The sequence below is a fragment of the Anticarsia gemmatalis genome, chromosome 19, assembly GCF_050436995.1.
Source record: "Anticarsia gemmatalis isolate Benzon Research Colony breed Stoneville strain chromosome 19, ilAntGemm2 primary, whole genome shotgun sequence".
Taxonomy (NCBI): Eukaryota; Metazoa; Arthropoda; class Insecta; order Lepidoptera; family Erebidae; genus Anticarsia; species Anticarsia gemmatalis.
This window is the reverse complement of record NC_134763.1, coordinates 938,908-961,445: the sequence shown is the minus strand read 5'-3', so window position 1 is coordinate 961,445 and position 22,538 is coordinate 938,908. Positions and strand designations below refer to the sequence as shown.

The following is a 22,538-nucleotide window of genomic DNA, read 5'->3' as shown; positions in this document are numbered from 1 at the left end:
ATATTGCGAAAACACTTTTTCCCCGACCTAATATATCTATCGCCTCCATTACGTCTTGGGTATAAAGAAAGTCTCTGTAGTCCCTGTGGTATCGACTGTAGAACCTGAAGGTTTTAAGTTAGATCCCGAGTCTGGCAAAAGGGCTATTGATTTTTCCGTTTGGAAGTCGGGCAAACAGCTATTGGGATTTTGCGATTTTGTTGAAATCTCCTGTCTAAAGCCTGGTATTAGGCAATAGGTGCGTCTTTATAAGATATTAAAAGTAGCGAAAACTTGGTAAGTATATTTCGGCATACCTTTACCTCCTACACCTTTGAATATTTTAGATTCTAAATCTTATCTTACGTAACTTAATATCTTATAACAAAACACGTAAAAAACTACGTAAATCATATTATTAGACGTTTGTCTGAGAGTACAGCTACAGGGCTCGGTGACCGGTCACCATGGCACCGCCCTCCTTGTCCCTGCACTCACTCTACTTCACGAGAATCACCCTCCTAACGATCACTGTTCACGCTGCGACTTTTTGTCGTTAAGACGAAAACCGGGATAAGGTATTATATGCTAGAGTTTATGAAATTACTTATGACATGATTTGTATTAATACAGAAGGAATTAGGATTTTGAAAAAGTTGCTTAATGTCCAAAAAGCTCAAAATATGAAATTATGTTTAAACAGTAATTAGGTTAAGCGTGTAAGGAATTAAATGTTAAACTTAGGTATATGGAAATATTAACTGGTTTGTCATGATGAATTGAAATACTCGTATACAAAATTAAGCATTTTGATTTTCAAATCAAACAATTATTATAACCACTAGTTTCCATTTAGGAACTCAAGAGTTTTAAGATCTTTTGATTCAATCGACTGCTTAAAAACCTCTATCGTTAATACCGAAAATTTCATCTTAAAACGTAATAATCCAGTAGCACAACCCATGTCTCGCTTTACCCTCGAATTAAGGCAGGTATCGTCCCCTAGGCCGTATTTATTTGTAAAATGATCAGCAAATATTCTCCCCCGGGCAAATACCAGTTTATGCAGTAAAGATACCACGGGCACTTGCCACCGTAGGGAATACGACGAGCAAATTCATTTTATTTATATTGTAACTTTGGAAATTTTGCGTTTTTTGTTTCGATGAAAGATTTACGATTAGATTTTTTGGACAATGTTTATTGCATAAAGTTTTAGTACATATTTACAGCTTATTATGATATTTTATATTTACACCTATTGGTGTGGAAACTTCTGGTTTCTTTACTACTAGAGGCCGCCCGCGACTTAGTCCGCGTGGAGACCTTTCCCGAGTAAATGCCGATCCCTCGGGAACTCCGGGATAAAAAAAAAACCTATGTGTTATTCTGGGTCTTTCACATACCAAAATTCATCGTAATCGGTTTTGTAGTATTTGCGTAAAAAGGTAACAAACATCCATACATACTCACAAACTTTCGCATTTATAATATTAGTAGGATCATAGCGACTATTGCTAAAATACCTTAATATATTAAGCCGTGCATTACGAATAAATATAAGCTGTTAAGTTGTAATTAATCTGCGTATAAATGGCTTTACTTCAAAATCGTTGAAATTAATCAAACAATATGAAACATTCCAAATTAGTGACGAATTCAGAACAAAGGCTTTTACTGAACGCGGCTGTGATTGACATAATAACTGGAGATAATAATATAAAGGTTTATAGGCTCAAATATGTCAATGGAAAAGCTGTTACCACCACTATCGATTAATAGTGAGTTGAAAGTACGTCGGTGGCTTTTACTACACGACAATACGTGTAGAAAATAAAAAAACCTACTTTTTTAACCCATTAGGTACTGTCCCACTGCAGGGCAAGGGTCTCCTCCCAAACGAGGGAGAGGGGTTAGGCCTTGAGTCCACCACGCTGGCCAAGTGCGGGTTGGGGACTTTGCATGCCCTCAATAAATGTATTAAACAATTTTAGGCACGCGTTTCCTCACGATGTTTTCATTAACCGTTAGAGCAAGTGATAATATTTAACTTCTCAATGCTATATGATATGAATTTTACGAATCCTGTTTAAATTCGCGACATTTTGGCCACCTTATTCTTACCCAAGAATCAGATTAACCACTTCAAATTAAAATAAATCTCAAGCTCAAACGTAGCAAGTCAAACAGGCAGCGCCGCGTTCTAAAGCTAACTAAAGTCAAAATTACGTTAGGTAGGGCGGCGCCCGCCCACTGCCCCGCCCAGCCGCCCATCGCCGCGTGTAATTAATTCTATTTCTCGGGCAAAATTTCCAACTTGCACACACATTTCGACGTTACTGTGTGTGTGTGTTCATTCTTGTAACTTTACTTGTGATTTCGCGATGTGTGAGTGCATACCTACTTATAATTATGTGTGTGTCAGTATGTGTGTGTGTGTGTGTGTGTGTGTGTGCATAATTGTGACGTATGTGAGTTTAATCCTTGTAACTTTAATAAGTTATGCGTAAAGGGGTTTTTTAGAGACGTGTCTCGCTGTCAGTAAATTAATGAAGGGTTTTTCAAATTATAACTAGAATTGTCATTTCCTATGGTTGTTAGACTAGAGACAGCGTTAGTCGTTAAAAATTATTACTATTTGACAATGTGACGTACAGACCTGAAGGAATTATCTGATCAAGCCGAAAAAGTGCAGTATTGCTTCGAGTCGGTTTTGTTGTTCGATATATACTGCTGAACGAAACATACCGACGGTCGCGGTCAAAACGACGACAAGTCGCGGGAAAAATCTGCCAGAAAGATAAAAAACAATTCTTTATCCATAACATATCTCTACAAAATTAATTGTTGCCAAAGTGAATTAGACCAAATATGTCTATAATTCGTAAAGCTGCAGTCATGAATACAATAATTTAAAACACTTCTTTATCCATTAAATAAGTATCTCTACAAAATTAATTGTTGCCAAATTGAATTAAACCAAAATTGTCTGTATAATGCGTAAAGCCTTGCAGTCATGAATATAATAATTTAAAACACTTCTTTATCCATTAAATAAGTATCTCTACAAAATTAATTGTAACAAAATTGAATTAAACCGAAATTGTCTGTATAATTCGTAAAGCTCTGTTAATTCGGCATGGCCGCTACCCGTCGGTCGTCGGTCGTGTGTCCTCAAAGAGATTCGTCGCATTCCTTGTTTGTCCGTCGGTCCTGTGTTAAACGACCGACGCGCATTCTTCGCCAAATGTCTGATAAACTCTTAGTATTGGAAAATGGTTTATTGAGGGAAAGAGTGCATTGGAAGTTTAAAACTTTGTATTTTTCTTTATTGATGGTTTAATAAATAAGTTTTATGGAGATTTAAGTTTAAAAAATACTTTCTGAACATACGAGACGTTGACTTTTGGGTTTAAAAAATAACTGCAGTAGTTGCTAACTTAAAAATGATTACTAAGGAGCTGTTAGTTCTTCAAATAGTCTCAACGTTTGTTATAAGTACTTAGTATATACTCCAATTGATAAAAATAAAAATAGCGGCGTTCAAAGCTGTTGAACCTTTCATAACAGTGGTATTCTATGTAATTGGTAGATAGTGTTTTATTTAAGTATATAGTAAGTATGTAGTAGGTCAAATCGGTAGTTTTTTATAGAAATTTTTCAGATTGCTCTTACTAAGCAGCAATAATCTTTTCAAATTTGGTGACCTGCTGTATTATAAGCTTTCTTCTTTGTCATGAGCAGGTTATTAACCTTTATAATAAACTAGCTGACCCGCGCAACTTCGCTTGCGTCACATAAGAGATAATGAATCAAATTTTTTCCCTGCTTTTGTAACATCTTTACTGCAGCTCTGCTCCTATTGGTCGTAGCGTGATGACATATAGCCTATAGCCTTCCTCGATAAATGGGCTATCTAACACTAAAAGAATTTTTCAAAACGGACCAGTAGTTCCTGAGATTAGCGTGTTCAAACAAACAAACAAACTCTTCAGCTTTATAATATTAGTATACGTATAGATTATAGAAGTAGTTATTTTAATATTTTGTTAATTGTGTAGGTGTACGAGTTGGAGAGGCGGTTCAAACAGCAGAAGTACCTGTCAGCGCCCGAGAGAGAACACCTCGCGTCGCTCATACACCTCACGCCGACACAGGTAAGAATTTATTGTACCTAACTAGTACCTAGTACTTACTTATAATATTGTCACCTAACCTTGTAAAAAAATAAGATTGCCATTTTGGATGCTGAATACTGAACCGGATTTTTGAAGAAGACATACTTGCTTCTTTATTGTTCGAATGTGGAAAAAAATATGCGTGGGTGATATATTATGTTAATGTCTTAGCTATGTCTCTTTTTTAACCCATCAAAAGTAAAGATTTTGAGATACAACATCTACTTATCTAAAAGTATTCGGTGAATTTATCATAATGATGAGAAAATACTACCAAAAAAGTTGACGTTTAAAAAACCGGCTGTAAAATGTTCGTATGATTTATAAACGATGTACACAGAAGCATTTCTCTTTTACAAGATTAAAAACCAGAAAGATAGATAACGATACAGAAATATATAAAGCCAAAATACCCCATTAAAAACTAACCTACTCTCCCAAAAGTGATGAAAACCATTAAGATTGTATCAAAAGTGTTAAGTCAGACAACAAACAACAATAGAATCTAATTCAATCCATGGCTATCAAAGGGAACCCCTAATAAGCGTTAAACGATGCCCTAAAGCAGTGGTTCCCAACCAGTGGTGTGCGGACCACCAGAGGCCCGTGAAAGTCAAAATATGGTCCTCGAATGATGTAAAAATTTAAATTTTTAGGATGGTTGTTAAACTTTCTTCTTAATATGCTTACATAGTGGTCTCTGCTAACAAGAATAATAAAAATGTGGTACCGGACTAAGAAAAGGTTGGGAACCCCTGTCCTAAAGCAACTACCCACTAGGGCGTCGCCTGTCCCTGACGGTCATCGCTGGAGGCGTAGTTATCGTAATTCATGATTTATGACCGACTGCCACTGACTTGTGACGCCCTACACAGCTAGGATTTGTTACTAAATTGTGATGCAGAACGAATTAGGTTGTTTTTTTTTTGTAACAAGGTGTGAACTAGTTTATTGGCTTTGACTTTACATTTTGAGAATTGGTTCGTCTAAAAAAAGGTGGCTTATGATTTATGGAAATGTCATAAAAGATCTTAATAAAAAGCGTATCGGCAATATATATTTTGAACGATTTTATTACCAAGAAACTCTAATTTAAAAGATTAGCCAAGTAATGTTTATTAAAATGGAAATCAATCTTTATCTTTTTTTTAATTACTCAGCAATAATAATGCCGTTAAAAGTGATACCGAGTGCTTTACTTAAAAAAGGAAACTACGGCATCAGTAAAATGCGTCACTACTCTCCATTTGAACCCTCTCTAACTAGTGAACCGAACAATAGGCCACAAGACAACACGAATCAATAAACCTAATTAACCTGCACACGCAAACAATACGCGAACTACGACCCAATTATAATAACAACGCATTATCTGTGGATTAGCGCGCCGCCATTGTGAACGTTTGACGTTTGTTTTGGCGCCAAACGGCTGCCGCTGACAGCGTCAAAATGGAGATTATTCATGGACCTAACCTATTGTTGGGGGTTGCACGGAGTTTATGAAATTTATATCGACATGGGCACAGATTATCGAAGCATTGTTATAAAGGATTTGAATTTTACGAATGTGGGAAATAGGGCGCGTGCCGCTGACAGATTTATTAATAGTTGGTGACGAATTTTTGTAATGTAAATATTTGGAATATTTCATGCTTGTGTAAAGGGTGGGTGTGAATTTTGAGTTGTTTGAGATCGTGTCATTAGGGAAGAATGCGTATAATGGACGTAAAATAGTTCTATATAAAACGACCCACTGTTTGACATTTAACAAAGCCAGCTCTTTTTGTATCTGTCTTCAGAATTACTAAACTAACTAAAAAAAGCACAAAAAAGACAAAAAGCATATTAACAAAATAATCTGGAGTTACTTATTTTATTAATAGTTAACATACTCACCATTTCTAACTTTTCTTAGCTAAATTAAAGATACAAAAAACCTATATAACTTACTCTAATGCCTTAGGAAACCGTCAGTCGTCATTAGCTACAAAACGTAGGAGAGTGATAGCAAAAAAGCATTATAAGTGCATCTCTCCCTCCGTCAATTGGAACGGACAAGTCACGGCGCGTGCAGCCCGCGACGATCCCTGCATTATCTGTATCGAGTTGCGATGAAAATAATCCGTTATAGAAGAGATACGAAGGAAGGAAACGGGCTTAAAGTGAGAGCCTGAATAAGTTTAAGTACTTATTAATAATTAGAATTTTATAGTGATTGGTGAAAAAAAAACCTATACGCCAACAAGTTGGTAGGAACGTGCGTGCAACGTTTGTGGCTTGCTGAGGTACAATATTTAAAGAATTTAGAACATCAGTGACAGGATTATGCAGCTGACTGTGGCCTTTTTAATATAGCTAGTTTATTTTTTAATATCTAGAAGGTTTTACCATTGGCTAGATTACCCGTGAATACCAAGGCTCTATACTAAGTTGTTATACTATAGTAACTGCTCAGCGTCAGCTCTATAGCAAAATTCACCTAAATAAGTCTATCAAAATGACATTATCATTTCTCAAATCTTTACCTGACTATAAAAAATTAGCCTTTAGTATTTCAGCCAGTACTGCCAACATAATATCATTAAACACCAAAATCCCATTAAAAAGCTAAACGTAGAATCTGTGCATATTCATACAGTTTAAATAGCACTGCAATAAAGCGGAGACGGCCACAATATCGTTCCATTTGACGTCGGAACGCAAACAGAGGGTGAGTTTTGTTATTTAACTTAAGTAAATTTCGATGTTCCCGACTCGCTACCATCGTACGTACCGCGGGTACGAAGCGACTGACGTTTGTTTTGTGATGACAGTTCTTTTTTGTATGTTGGTAGCGGATTTCGATTAGATTTTGTTATTTTGTTGATGTTATCAATCGATTGATCTAAGACGAAGGAATTCTCTATCTTTTGCAAGGTAGTTCTTGCTTATTTAAAATAGAATTACTTAGTATAACAATACAGATGAATATTTTATATCAAACATCTATTAAGTTTTTGGGTTAAGAAAATAATCATGGCTTCTAAGTAGTAACATTCCGGCTAATGTTATAAATTCCAAGTTTGTGAGAATGGATGCTACTAAGTTAACTCATTGGATACTTTTATATCTTTCCACGGAAACGAAATGTCTGCTAAAAGCTAGCTTGAAGCTATTTTTTTTATCGGATACCTTAAATGATCTTCATATCAACTAAAACACCCTTTACTTCATTAAAGAAGTACAAAATCAAAATTTCAACATCCATAACCGTGGGACCTACCGAAAAAACGTAAAAAACAAAAGGTCTCTCCATTGTCTATGGTCACGAACTCTATGGTTTGTCTCCGGCGGATGCTGGATGCGGGCGTCCGCATCTTGTAATGAGAGCAATGATGGAGCAATGAGATAATGGTGGTTCATGAGACAATGAGCTGACAGCGAGGCTCGCTCTCCGCCTGTCAGGACACTACAGATTGTGTATTTGTAGTTTCTGTTAATACTTTCTTATGACTGACAGGGATTTAACGTAATAAGTTTTCACACGTAGTAATGATTGCAATGCCTGAAAAAGGCAACTATTTTTTTTCACTACCCTAATATAAGATCCTTTTATATATATAACTTAGTAAGCAATAAATGATTTGAATTTGTATTTAGCTGAGTGGTATAAGATGGTACCTCCCACGCAAGTGGCAGTTCGAACCCGAGGCAACATATCAATGACTTTTCCAAGTGATGTGTGTATTAGACATAATTATCACTTGCTCTAACGATAAAGGAAAACACCGTGATGAAAGCTTGCATGCCTAAAATTGGATAATACATTTATTAAGGGCATGCAAAGGCAAAGTCCCCAACCCGCACTTGGCCAACGTGGTGGACTTAAAGCCTAGTCCCTCCCTCGTTTGGGAGGAGACTATAACCCAGCAGTGGGGCAGTAATGGGATAAAAAGCGCCCTTGCACGCACCTTTATTCGAAACATTTATTTACCGGGTGAATTAATAAAAGCTAAAATGTTAGCGGCTACCCATCCATGAAACGTCCTATACAAAGATTATAAAGGCACCTAACTCAGTGATCGTTTACCAGTCGCCACTTGCCTGTATGAGTATTAAATGTACAAAATAAAATCTGTAACTGGAAAATCTATAACAAACTGAACAGTTAGCTTTGTGTAAACTAATTATATTAACTTAGTTTTGTTGCATCAAAACGCTAATTATTTAGGTTAATTGAATCGCTTTTGAATCGCGTTTCAATCGCAATAACTCTTTGTTGAATTTAATAAATTGCTATAATTGTATCGATTCTGTTAGTCATATTAATTGTTTAAATGGAATTCTACGTAACAATTCATTATTAAATGTACCAGTGGCTAAAATGGCGAAATGAATTAATAACATTGATAACAAATTAAGACTCTAATGGCATAGCAAAATGAACATTTTAATTCTCTTTTCAAAGCAAATTAGACATATGTAGAGCCAAAGTTAGTTTTGTTTTTATCGTTTGAACTAGTGCACTAATAAGGAGTCTTGCGTCGCAATCTACAATCGGATCCGAAATAACTATTTGTAGATGTTATAGACCCATCTATAAAGAAAACAATAATGTTCTAACAATACCACCTAATAAGGCTTTGCAGGCTTATATAAGTTCGGCGAATATACAAAACCGAATTTAAAGCAGTCTAGTTCAATAATCATTTATCGACCAATAAGTGTACCCATCGAGTGTACAAATAGACGAGAACACAATAAAATAATACGTCCATAATATTTTTTTCTAAATATCTATTAAAAAATACAATTTCTCTTTCACCAATCATCTGCATCCATTCAAATAGAGAATACAACCATAACCAATGCGGTTTACCAAAAGAGTTTTTATCTAACCGGTATTTCAAATAAAATCACTTTTATATCTACATCATAATTATTTAAGCTAAGCTCGGCTTATCCCATGGGTTTATGATCAATAAGCCCACTTGAGGATTTTTTAAACCCATAATCGGCGTGGGATTTCAATAAGCTTCCTGTCAAACGCCCGACGAAATCATCTGCCTTATTAAATAAAATATTATATGCGAAATATGGAGGTTCTGTAGAAGTGTAGATAGATATTTTTAATGCCGAAATTTTGCTCACGTTTACCGAAAAATAAGTCATTATAAATGAATTTTGCTCGTTGCATACTGGTTCGCATTAAAATATGAAGCACGAATGAATGTAATTTGAATAATTTAATGTTTCACATTTTTCGATAAGAGCGCTTCTGAATGACGGCGCGCTGAAATGTTTGATTAAAAATATTTACGGGTTTACGTCTCGTTAATTCTTATAAATGGCTATAATAGTCTTCTATAGGTATTGTTAACCAAAAATTGATTTTAAAGTTCGCATATTTCAAAGATCTCCAAAGCCCTGATATTATCTCTATCATTGTACCAAAAGACCGCGGCCTCAATACTGCCAACATGTCAAAACAAATTTCGAAAAAAAGTTTTGATTCGTTTCCCGCGTTTAATAACCGCGAAAATTATTGCCTCGCTTTTCACTTGGGTTGCCAGCACAAAGTAATATATTTGAGATTAAATTTTTATGAATGGCTACGTTTTTGCAAGGCATTGTGAAGGATTAATAGTATCTTAAGCGGATAATACACCTGACGCAGCCCTTTGTGGCACAGGTAAGGGCTATTATTCCAATTGTAATGTCCTATTGTTAATATTGCGGTGTTTGCGTAGGATCTTAAGGGATATTGGGAGTTTTTCTGCAAATTATAGATACTGATTCGGACAGTAGAATTTTTTTGATTATTTTTGCAGACTTGCGGTCTGGTAATTGAGGTGGGTTTTCAATTGTAGAGTTATGTGATTTTTGCGAGTATTATTTTTTATAGAATATCAATAGATAAAGAAATATGCCGCCGGGGCGCAGTACGTTATTTTCGCACAGCCCAATACAGTATCATTCATCAGAAAAAAAACAAACTATTTCCATCCGAAAATATCAATGATATAAAAAACGTGGAATGGAAAGAAAAGCCTACTTAAAAGAGGACATAAACGCCTAATCATTTTCTTGCACCGTAAAAATTTAACTTAATAATTAAGAACTACAAAATGCTAATCCCAATAACAGTTTCATTCGCCATATTTATTTAATAACTATTGACATTAAATCTATTTGCATAAGACACAAGTATTTAAAAACTCTTTAATAAGCGTACATATAACAAATATTAATTTGTTGGATTGTTGCGCAAATATTTGTAGTTCACGGTCGAAGGATAGGGGTTCGAATCGAGGCAGGTTATTTACTATTTGTGGTTTAATTGTATTTATGTAATGGGGAGGTTTTATTACGTATTGCTATGTATTTACTTAAGGGTGGCTTGCCGATATAGAGCCTACATAAATTACATTATGATGAAAAAACTAATAGAAGTCTATAACTATAATTGCAGGTAAACTATTTCCGCAAATTCGTTGTTATTTTCGAGTTATAAGGTCTTAACACATTTTTACAATCAGTCATTCATCATATTATATTATGTCTAGTGGCCAATATAGTATTCAAGTTGTGCCACATGCCACCATATTTGATATGGCTAAATATCTTGATTGTTAACAAGTGGGATCGGCTTTTTACGTGCCTCGAAAAGCACAGAGACATTCGGTTCAAAATACTACTATGCGGCCTTTATCTATAAAATGTGCGCGGTTATGTTGCTTAATCCACTAATCGCATACCGACCGGTGAGCGCAATTACCTGTGTTTTACATGTAAATGCTATAAATTCGACACGGTTTTTACACAAAGTACATTGTATTACAAATCAAACGACTCACCATCGGCTGTAAAAACAATCTCAGATTTCCGCCATCTTAATTTTGCATCTGTCATAACTGTCACTGTCAAAATTCAAATCGCATTCGATAGAATTGTGAGATGTAGACGGTTATGTTATTTGTAATACTTTTTTTGCCCAATATTTTGATAAGTTACTAAATAAATGAAGCGTATTGATGCTGTCATGCTTGCATCTGTGTTTGTTTAGCGTTCCGGCCGAGAATCTTCGCTTCTATGGTACATTGTGCGACAATCGGCCATTGTGGCCGTGATGGGACTGTACAAATCAGTGACGTGTTTGTTAATGAACTGATGATGGGAGGTTTCTAACGGTGGTTTTGTATTATAAAATAATATATGGGCAAAGTAGTGTGATGGTACTGAAGTCGAAAAATATGTAACACTTTTCCTGAAGTAGGTATAATAGGCTAAATAAGAAAATGCCAAATAAAATATTTTTCTTAAAAAAGTTAAAGCCATGGATGGAAGCGTCAACAAAATTACATTAAAAAAATTCAATGTTGTACAATTTGAGTAGGCAGTTTAGAACAGTAAACATTTCTAATGTTTGTGTAACTGTATCTCCAAAACCCTCTAGAATTAATTTCTTAAGACTCATAATGCCCCCGTAAGCACGGAGTTAAGTCCCAAACACACACGAGAGAACGTTCCAAAGATTAAAACGTCAAACTCATCGCTGGAAAAAATCTCTGCAGCAAATGAAGAGTTAAACAAACAAGAGTGCAGCTTTATTTATTATAATTGTCGCTCGATATTCCGAGTCATGGTTCAGAGAAACGGAACACCTACGCGTGGACCCATGAAACATACTATTTTTATAAAACTCCACTCCAATCCCAACCTTATTCGTGGCAAGTTAAGGCCTCATTTCACTCAACCCGTCACGCCTGTCAAAGAAAGGCATTGGCGCCAAAATTGACTTGTATTGTCAAGATGACAGCCGTCTGGGTGGGCGCTATTTTCGTTTTAATGAACGTAAATTTTTGATGTCCAAAAAATTGTCTGTCTTCAAATATCTATAATTACGTAAAACAAAAAATCGAGGACGGATTCCAGTAGCCGGTTAGCACAACATAATAGGAAAACATCACGCTCGGCGGCTAAGTGGGTGTAAACTCAAGCTCGAAAGCCCTCGGACACACCCAAAATGTCTCATCACTCGACGAGTAACAACAGTCGTTTAGATGTAAAACAAATAAGTGAATGGCGCACTCGGCGTGGAGTGCGTGCGAGCCAACACCGAGCATTATGCACAAGGAGATTGAAAGAAAGTACTCCACACGAGAGCGTCCAAGCCTCGCCGGAGTGCAATAAGCGACGCCCGCCGACGGGGCCCGTTCATTAACTCTCACCTCCTCCATAAATAACCTAGCGAGCATCATTCCTGAACGGACAAAAGCGCGCGTCACCGCTGCCAACGTTCCCACAACGAAGCACCACAGAGTAAACACAAAAAATAACCAATAACGTAGTGGCCAGTGCGATAGTAGCAATCTAGCGATGTAATGATTTATATTTTTATAACGGATCTATGATCAAAATGGCGTGTATTTATCGTAAGTGAGGAGGATCTCGGTACGGGGGAGCACACATCCATTTCAAAGAATAAACACGAGGAAACGCTCTCGATGTATAAATAATAAATAAAGTGTATATTTCTGCGTCGGGAGCGTGCGTAGACAAAGGCCGGCCGCTCGGTGGTGCAAACATCGTTTGTTTATTCTTTCGTCATTAAGGCTGAGTGTTGACCGGGCTCTGCCTAGCGCTAATTTCAGGGAGGTCTTAGTAAGTTCGCCTGTTGACTCGTCACGCTGTTTAGTATGGAATTAACGCACTTGTTCAATCAAGGAGAGACATTGACATTAAATGATGGGAGACAAAAATCTTTAGTTCTTACCAAATTGGTTTCATTATGTCGATTTACTATCTACGTTGCTAATTTATTATCTAAACTGATTTTAGAATTTTAGGAAAAGAATAAAGTACTGGTAATATTTGTCGACATGGGAGGTATTATCAGAAAGTGGTCAAAAATGATTTTTATTTGTATCAAATCATATCAGATTCTAACAAGATTTATTTGTTGCAGGTTAAAATATGGTTTCAAAATCACCGCTACAAATGTAAGAGGCAAGCCAAGGAGAAAGCGATGGCTGAACAGAACCAACACAATCAGGTCAGTTAAAAAAAACATTTAAAAAGTTATGATTATTTGATTGTGGTTAGTATTTGCACGGCAACACTGTTTGAATAATATTTTTTATGTATTTTTTTATAAGTTATTGGGTACGTTTATTCATACGTAATTTTAGAAAGTTTGTATTTAAAAAATTATTATTTTGTAGACACTTCACATATTTTTTCGTAACTTGGCCTACATACTTATTTAAAAAGGACTGCAAGAACCCGTGCGCCAAACTTTCATACCCAAATTCTAATCAGATTTTAACCAGAACGTTCTCACAAAACCTCTTCGAACCTTCATTATTAATTCTATATTTTACACAATGCTAATGAATAATGAATATTAAAACGTAAGCGATAAAAATCGTAGCTGACGACGGCAAGGGTCTCTGCCCCTGTTTGCAGAGGCGATAGACTTTGCCCACTTGATAGCAATCTCCTGCTGGGCTTCTCAATGGGTAACAAAATACGGGACCCGCACTTCCCAAATCTGGCAACCCCGTGGCAATTAGAATTATATTTCGCGGGAAAGTAGGGCTGTGTTGCGGAATCACTGACCTGTGGTATATTGTACTTTTTAACTTTTATATTGATGGTACAATGCCAGGTGCTTTAATGCAGGGATTATTTCACGACTGGCTAACTTTCGTGGTAGAGATTGTGATTATTTTAGTTACAGAATTATGAGGGTAGTTGTACAGTAATATGAGATTTGATTCATAAATCACTTCCCGATTAAGACCTAACGAAAGCAAAATTACAGTTTAGGTATTTTCGTAGCAATAGAGAAATTAAGCCATATTATTATCTACCCAATACAATTTGCTAAAAAGCATTTAATAACTACCTACACAATGTCATGTTCCTACATATAATATAACACGTATAAGTACAGCAGCAACCCTGCGTATGTTGGCAGCATTGGCTCAATTTGCGCGCCGCTCGTGGCGGGGGCGTCGTATCGACTTGATTCCGATTGTTAAGCGTGTACCGCCTCGCAGGGCGCCGCCCGCCTATTATCACGAATTTTCACTAATTTCTTAATGATTACAGCATATGGGGAGTATTTCAGATAGTATTCATTAAGGTTTTAGAGAAAAACTTATATAAACATATGTACATTTGACCGGAAGCATGAATATGTCAGAAATTAATAATCTTTTCAGAGTTGTTTACCACATTTCTATTTATAACAGAAGCGTCGAAAGGTTAATTAGTAAACAAGTATACTCAATCCTTCAGCGTAACTTTCACAAAAAATAAATTAAAGGTCATTTCGAGTGATCTCGGACCTATAAAGGAATGCTTTTTTTAGCAAGCTGCATTGTATAAGAAGGCATTAATATTCTAACGTGTAATGTTATCACCAGTCATCATCATCACCCCGGCGAGTGGCGGTGCCCGTCCTGGTGAAGGACGGGAAGCCGTGCGGCTCCGGCGAGTCGTCGTCCCCCGCGCACAGCCACTGCGCCACCCCCACCTCCGGGTACTCCGCCCCGCAGCCCTCGCAGGCGGCCTGCAGCAACCCCCTCGTCTCCTCCTACCGCCAGCCCGCCGCCTACCAGCAGCAGTGCTCCGGCTACCTGCCGCTCCAGGGACGAGCCTGGTAGAAATTCCCACAGCTTTACCATGAGACAATGTTCAAGGAGGAGATGTATTTTGATTAAGGTCCAACTGTGTGGTTTGATTTTTTTTATAGGCAGAATGAGTTTGTTTCTCAGTCTGTGTCGTATGTTTTTTTTATGAATGATTTTGACAGATCTGTGTTGCTAGTTTACGTAATTTCCCATTTTGAGTGGATTTTTATAAAATAATTTTGATGTGAAAACGATCACTGTTTAGTTAATAATATCAGGTAATTATTTCTAACTGTACATCAAACCACAAAATAGTCTCCTTCAAGAACACTGTCTTGGGTGAAGCGCCGCTGGTTGCAGCTACCAAACGAACATTAATTAGAAAAATAGTGAATTTCAAAGTGTACGTGAAAGTGAACATTCCAGTGATCGCACGGGAGGAGGGTAACGTGTATATAATTAGTTATAGCTCTAGTTAAGCACACGTGAGGATTTGAATTGATTCTTTGTGATATTTTTTTTACTGACAAACTAAACCTGAAGACAAAAATATTTCCATTTTTCACTAGAAGTAAATAAGTATAGTAAAGTTTTATTCTTTTCACAGAATAGTTTTTATCGCAGCGAATATTTTTCTGTTCAGGTTTGCGATGTAAAGAGTGCCAAACTTGCAGTTTTTGAAGTCTCCGTTTTATACGATGAAGCACTATTGTTTCGCTTTATATTGAAGAGTATTTCACCACCTACACTTTAACACTGATGTTAATCTTGGTTGCGCTTTTTGAAAATCATATTTTTATCATATTTCAGTATGTTTATATCAAACTGTTGTTGAAATGTAGCGATATTTGCATTTATCTCGTAACTTAGGACGCTAAAATTGTGGTTCGGAAAAATGTGAATATCAGAAAACATTTTAGAACAACTTTTCTGCTGATTTAATTAGTATTTTTTTATAAAATTACATACTTAAGTTTGTGTTTTGAAATAACAACGTAAAAAATAGCAATAATTATATGTAAAATATGGTGGTGAATATCTCTGTAGGTGCATAATTGTAAATAACTGATAATGAGTAGATGATCGTTGTGTGAATAGAAGATAATTTAACAAGAGTCAGTGTTTTGCGTGTGTAGATACTAATGTAAATATGTAGCGCTCATGCTCGCGAGAGCGTACGGGAAATGTCCCTTGTGCAATTTTTCCGGATTTTTTCTTATATAACCTTAATGTCTATTTTACTTTTCATGAGTGAATCTCTTCGATATTGTGTTTAATTTTTTTAATTATGCTGTCTATAGCAAGTCCTTTTTTAATATTCTTTGTATAAATAACATCAATAAACAACGAATTTATAATAATAAAATCCCGTATCTCGCTTCTTTTATGTTCATGCAAGTTCTACTTATTTATTTTTCTTAAATATTATGAGATTTACTTAATTTACATTAGCAGCAAATCTATTTTTAAATATTCACTATATATTTTTATTTATTTTTACTACTTTTCAACCTAATTATAACCTTATCGTGTACTTAAGTCATGTTCTTATTTTTTTTTACTAAATAATGCGAATTGCTGCAATGTAAATAATAATTAAATATTAGAAAAGATTTTTTATTAAAATATGTCGGCAACACCGCGACATAATGGCGCAGTTTCCCGCGCAAACCGACAATGAAATAATAGCAATAAGAATTTAATTAAATTAGAATAATAAAATTCGTCAGTTGTAACAAAATGGAGTTGTAATTAATGTTTTTCATCTTAATTTATATGTTCTGAGAAAAAATTAGGTCGATGTATAATTTGTAGGTTTAGGGGAGTTGATTATAATAATAATTATAAATAATAGTAATAACGAAAAGGAATTTGTAACTATAATGAAGAAGGAAGGTGTAATGAATTTCGATTTATAAAATTAATAAAATTAATGAGTTTTATTTTGTCTTTCATTTGTTATTTCCTTAGAAGGTGGAGTGTTTGAAGACATGGCGGACCTCGCAGTCATGGGGTCAAGTTCTAAGAGAACAGACAGTTATATCTAGCGTCACTTGTAACTCAAGTACTCGCTTCAAAGAGATGCTTACGTCAAGTTTTAGAAATTTGCATTCAAAGGGATAATCATTTTACTCTTTCTTGCTTAACTTGCGAGCTACACAGAACAACGAAATTGTAATTAAGTAATCCATTTTCTTTTACAGGATTAATTTTCTTTACCATTAAAGGAAAATACTGAATTTTACGTACATAATGCAAATAAACAAGCGTATAACTTTCCACGTATTAGTAAAATGTTTAGATGTTATATAAAAGGAGCGTTTATATAACATCTAAACCAAAATTAGCTGCAATATCGTAACTTATTCGTTAACACAGCGATCTGATTCGATCGCCCTCAAACAATAAAGTAACAAACGTTCACGACCCTCGCTAAACGTAAGCTCATTCTTATTGTCTTCAATATTCCCAGATTACGCCATAATCTCTCATAACTCGTATTACAGTTTATTCCGCATGGCAACACCGACTTTGAACGTCAGTCACGGCCCGCCAAAACGAAATAATAACATGGCCGCTGACGTGTCGAAAGGGCACAGGTATTCGTTACTAAACCTTGAATGTCAACCTTAAGTTTGGGTTACAATGTCTATTTTTCCGTGTAGGTATTTTATATTTATTTCGTTTAGTAGTTGAAGGGTAAATTTGATAGAACAAAGGTAGAGTAGGCACACGTGCAGGTCGTTACGCGCCACGCTAATAAAATGGCGGATTAAGCGTAACGGACAGGTGAGGGTTGAAATTGAAAACTATTGGCCTCTCGACGAGCTTACCATGTTTATTGCTGCGGATTTGTGACGGTAATTCTGCCGTCGTAAATCTAAACACAGTAACTTCAAAATATGCGTTTTGAGAAAAACGCGGTTGAAGTTTAATGGTTAATTTTTGCTCTCATGAAGATACTAATTATTGTATATTATTTCATGCAACTTTTAATGTTAGTATATAGTTAAATCTTTGATTCTGTATATATATATCTAGTATATTATTATTGTATAAATAATAAAATTAGATAATGTGTTTTAAGCTAGGGTAATAATATAATATTTTTTTCTTTTTTAAGTTACAACACGGTAACTCAACGGTTACTGTGTTGTAACCAAGTTTTACCTATTACTGTGTTGTAACTTTGTAAAGATATTAACATTAGGGGAATTACGACACAGTAAGTATGTACATACTGTGTTATAACTATGTTTCTTAGAAATACGTATAAAATCAGTAATACAGTAAATGAGATACTGTGATTTATTCAAGTATTTGTTGTTTATCTTTGAACAATATTTTATACGCAATCACAGTAACTGAAGAAGCCGTGTTATAATCAAGCAAAATAAAAAAAAGTAAATCTATTCACGTTAAAAAAACACAGTTAGTAGTGGAGATACTGTTATTTAATTTAAAATAACACAGATACTGTATTTTTTATTAAAAAAAATGTTTTTTTTGTAAAAATACTGTGTTTTTATTTAATGTATTTCGGTAACTATCCATCGTACAAACAAACCGAAAACTTTCTCAAATAGCCCGCGGTCTTCTGATTCCAAAGAACTAAACAAACTATAAACACAGTAACTTAAGTTACTGTGTTTACATTTACGACGGCAGAATTGGAGTGATCGAAATTCTTGTAAGAATTATGTTTTATTAAGTGTTTGTTGTTGATGGTAAACTGTAAAGTATATGTTATAGAAAATGTATAGAACATATTTTGACGTCAGTGTGAATACCTATATCAAATATGTATCTGGAAATGCTAAAAGGAACAATATTTTATAAATAAAACGCATCAACCTGTGGTTTTGTTTTCGGTAGTCACATACACTTGGTAGAGTAAGGAGCTCCTGAACCACAAGGGGCAGTCTAACCAACCAACCAAAAGATATCCACTATTATCCACCACATTCATGCCACTACCACTGTAATTAAAGGTTTTTCAAATTGTGATTAGTATTTAGAAAAGCCATAAGTTATCTTGGGGTGCTGAAGTTTCCCACTGCAGCACATCTGCTTATCTAGTGATAAAAAATTAACCCGCTACTAACGGTTTCATTACTGAACACCTAAGCCACCTGTTTCAACTATCCCTGAGGTGAAGGTCTATTAAGACATGAGAAAGAAGGTCCACTAATAGGCACAAGCCGTGGAAGATCTTGTACTTGTACTTTGCTACAATTTTAACAATATTCTGTTTTTTTTTTCGATGACATTATAGCTACAATGATCTTATATCCATACTTCCATACTAATATTATAAATGCGAAAGTAACTCTGTCTGTCTGTCTGTCTGTCTGTCTGTCTGTCTGTCTGTCTGCTACTCAATCACGTCTAAACTACTGAACCAATTTGCATGAAATTTGGTATGGAGATATTTTGATACCCGAGAAAGGACATAGGCTACTTTTTACCCCGGGAAAATGACGCATTTCCCGGGAAAATTCAAAAAATTCAACGAAGTCGCGAAAAATCAATATTATAATGACATTGAATTAACAAAATTTCGTTGCCATGGCAACTGTTTTAATGGCGGATATGTCTTAGCGCGACTTCGTTATAATAAGAGATATAAATAATTTTGAAAATATTTTTCGTGAAAAAAAGCATGTTTTATATCATCACGCTACGACCAATAGGAGCAGAGTAGGTAACAGTAAAAAGTGTTACAAAAACATGGAAAATTCTGACCCATTCTCTCATGTGACGCAAGCGAAGTTGCGCGGGTCAGCTAGTAGCTAATATTATAGGTAGGTACATGCGGAAGGTTGTAAGTACGGATAGATGGATAAGTATACCTGTTTGTTACACTTTCACGAAAAACTACCGGACTAATTCTAATGAAATTTGGTGCACTGACAGCTAAAAAACTTGATGAAAACATAATAATATGATACTTTTTACCCCGGGAAGTATTTTCGCTAGGATGAAGTCGCAGGCAGAAATTTGTACATTATAATTACTATTAACACCAAACTATGAACAAATCCCGTTATTTCTTCATTATAATCGTTTTGTCGCGACGTGTGTGGAACAAAGATCTCAGTGTATTGTGCGGTATTGATCGCTAGATACGGCACGCGTAGCCCGCGGTGCCACGAAGGGGTAGATCGAGATACCACGGCACCGGTAGTCGTAGTTTTAAAGATTGCAAATAAATGTTTTTGGAGATATTCTTTTGTTTGAAAGGGTTAGTGTGAAATGATGTGTTTTTTTGACAAATTAATAGGTATATTTTTAAGGTTATTAAGAGTGGATATGTTTATTGTCAGATAGGCAGCTTTATTTAACGAAAAAGTATGCAAAATTTAAAGAAATGTCATATTCCTCGAATAAAGTTAGTTATGTAATTTACATTAGTTGTGAAAATTCAGTGTACACACGGTTTTAAACGCATCGTTATTCTAACATAGAGCTTGAAAGATATCCATATGAATCATTGAGGCCGAAATTTCTGTTTCATAATAAAATGTAGATAGAAGGTTATCTTCACCTTTTATTACGAGAATATCATCACAATAATCAAAGACAAATCTTGGGAGCCCATTTTCCGTAGTAGCTACTGCGGAAATAAGAATGCGGAAGGAGAGAAAAAAAATATCGTGTCATTAAATAAGTAGGTCCACTTTTTTAACCCATTACTGTCCCACTGCAGGGCAAGGGTCTCCTCCCAAATGAGGGGGAGGGGTTAGGACTTGAGTCCACCACGCTGGCCAAGTGTGGGTTGGGGACTTTGCATGCCCTCAATAAATGTATTAAACAAATTCAGGCATGCAAGGTTTTCTCATGATCTTTTCCTTCACCGTTAGAGCAAGTGTTTATTATTTCTAATACACATAGTAGGTCCATTGTTCATAGCAAATAAATTGTTACTGCCTGTAAACCTCTTTCAGAACTGCAATATACTAACCTGGGCAACATATAACTGTGAAAGCCAACCCTTAAACAATAATTACAGCTATTTACAGCAATTACTTCCTCCCCATGCATTTACAAACGTCTTAACCCTATGAATGGAAAATCTTAAGTCGTAATGGTGTCTCACCCCTTGTCATGGCGTCATAGGGCTCCGGGGCTCGGAGGCCTATAAATACGAATAATATTCACAAATTTGTTTACAGATCGAGGACAATAGAAGGGGAAGGAAGCTTATTTATATTGATGGTTGCGCGAAGCAAGCGCTTTTTATCTAGTTATGCATGTTTCTGTTAGTTGAAGACGTTTGAATAACATTATTTATTGGTATTTGAAAATAGAGGTATCGAAATTAAGTTTGTATGTAGGTTCTTGTAAAGAGATAATTTTGCGAGTTCGTTGACTAATAAGAATAAGTATTAAGGTAATGATAGTGCCTCTAAAATGTTCTTCTGCATTAGAAAAGTACATTATAACAGATGAGTGTAGGCAAACCTGAGCTAAGGCAGTCTTCAAGTTAACAATGAAACAAAAAAATACAGTTGATTTGAGAACCTCCTCCTTTTCTAAGTCGGTTAATAATAACATACTTAGCTTGGGGTTGTTTCTGAGAATTTCTTTTTTACTGCACAGGCATCAAATCAGAGGCACTGGTACTCGTAATCTACAATATTTTTACATTGGCAAAATAGATAGGTGCCGATAAAAAAAAATAGAAACGTCTAAATAAATTCATGATTGTTAGTCTTTTGTTGTATCGCAAGGAAACAAGGTGGTGGCGCACTGCTGTGCTAATCATCCTCTAATACCTATTACTAACCAAATGGGTTATGTGCTATGCTAGGATTAGGCACCTGAATACCATCTGAAAATAATTCCCATTCCTGAAGTCTCAAAAGCGTTACGTTTTGATCTACCTTCTATAACTTCTTAGCAACTATTTTTATTTCGCAATAAAATATTTCTACAAAATATCCTACTAATTTTCACAGCTAAAAAACAGTTATTTTCAGGCATCCAATAAAGCATGAGCCGTGTAGTTTTTGTGTTATCTCGACAAAACACGGCGACGTTTTCGTGGCGGAGGTCGAGGGAGGGCTGACTAATTAGAACAAAAAACGCGGGAAACACAAGTACGCTTGACAGTGAGTCAGAGACAAAGAGCGCGCAGTTTTCCAACAAAAAGGTTTTATACCTCCAATATTAATACACTCGAATATAGACCCTATTGTTTGGTATACAACGTTGAATCTCAGCTTGGCATCACAGCATTGACCGAAACATTTATTTTTTGAACACTTTGAATTTGGAAAGCCCTATATTATTTAGATTCGCAAACGAAATTCAACTCTTGGCGTATGGAAATAAAATTCAAATTTGACTAGAGATGTGGTATTCATACGGCGTATAGAGTTGTCTATAGCTGCGTAGAGAAGCGCCATCGCGTCGATTGTCTCTGGCACGTTCGGGCAAAGAGGCCACAATCGATAGAGCACGGGCGTGCGTTGTAATGAATTTATTAGAGAACCTAGTATTTTGACGAGTTTTCGAGTTGTTTTATTTTTATTCGAATGCCTAACGGCATTGTTTGGATTTTGAAAGCATAGCTATGAAATTTTGTCGTGCATGGAAATTGTCAGACGTATCTAACAATGATTGTGTGAGTGGACACAAATTGCTTTCGTACGAATGAAAAAATAAACAAACATGCACTTGAAAAAAATATTTTTGTACAAAATGTATTGTACAATAAAATAAATCGACATAGCTTTTGTTTGACTTCTTTGTGTAG

At 35.6% G+C, this 22,538-nt stretch overlaps 1 protein-coding gene across 1 annotated transcript in view; it reads left to right on the top strand.

Moving 5' to 3' along the window:
* The window catches only part of LOC142981148 (homeobox protein Nkx-2.4-like), a 37,832-nt gene extending 21,124 nt beyond the window's left edge, over window positions 1-16,708 (top strand). Inside the window, exons 4-6 of the mRNA XM_076126845.1 lie at window positions 4,041-4,136; window positions 13,105-13,191; window positions 14,570-16,708. Coding sequence (XP_075982960.1) covers window positions 4,041-4,136; window positions 13,105-13,191; window positions 14,570-14,809 — 423 coding nt within the window. The 3' untranslated portion in view covers window positions 14,810-16,708. The remainder of the gene's footprint in view (window positions 1-4,040; window positions 4,137-13,104; window positions 13,192-14,569) is intronic.
* Window positions 16,709-22,538: the final 5,830 nt, after the last annotated feature.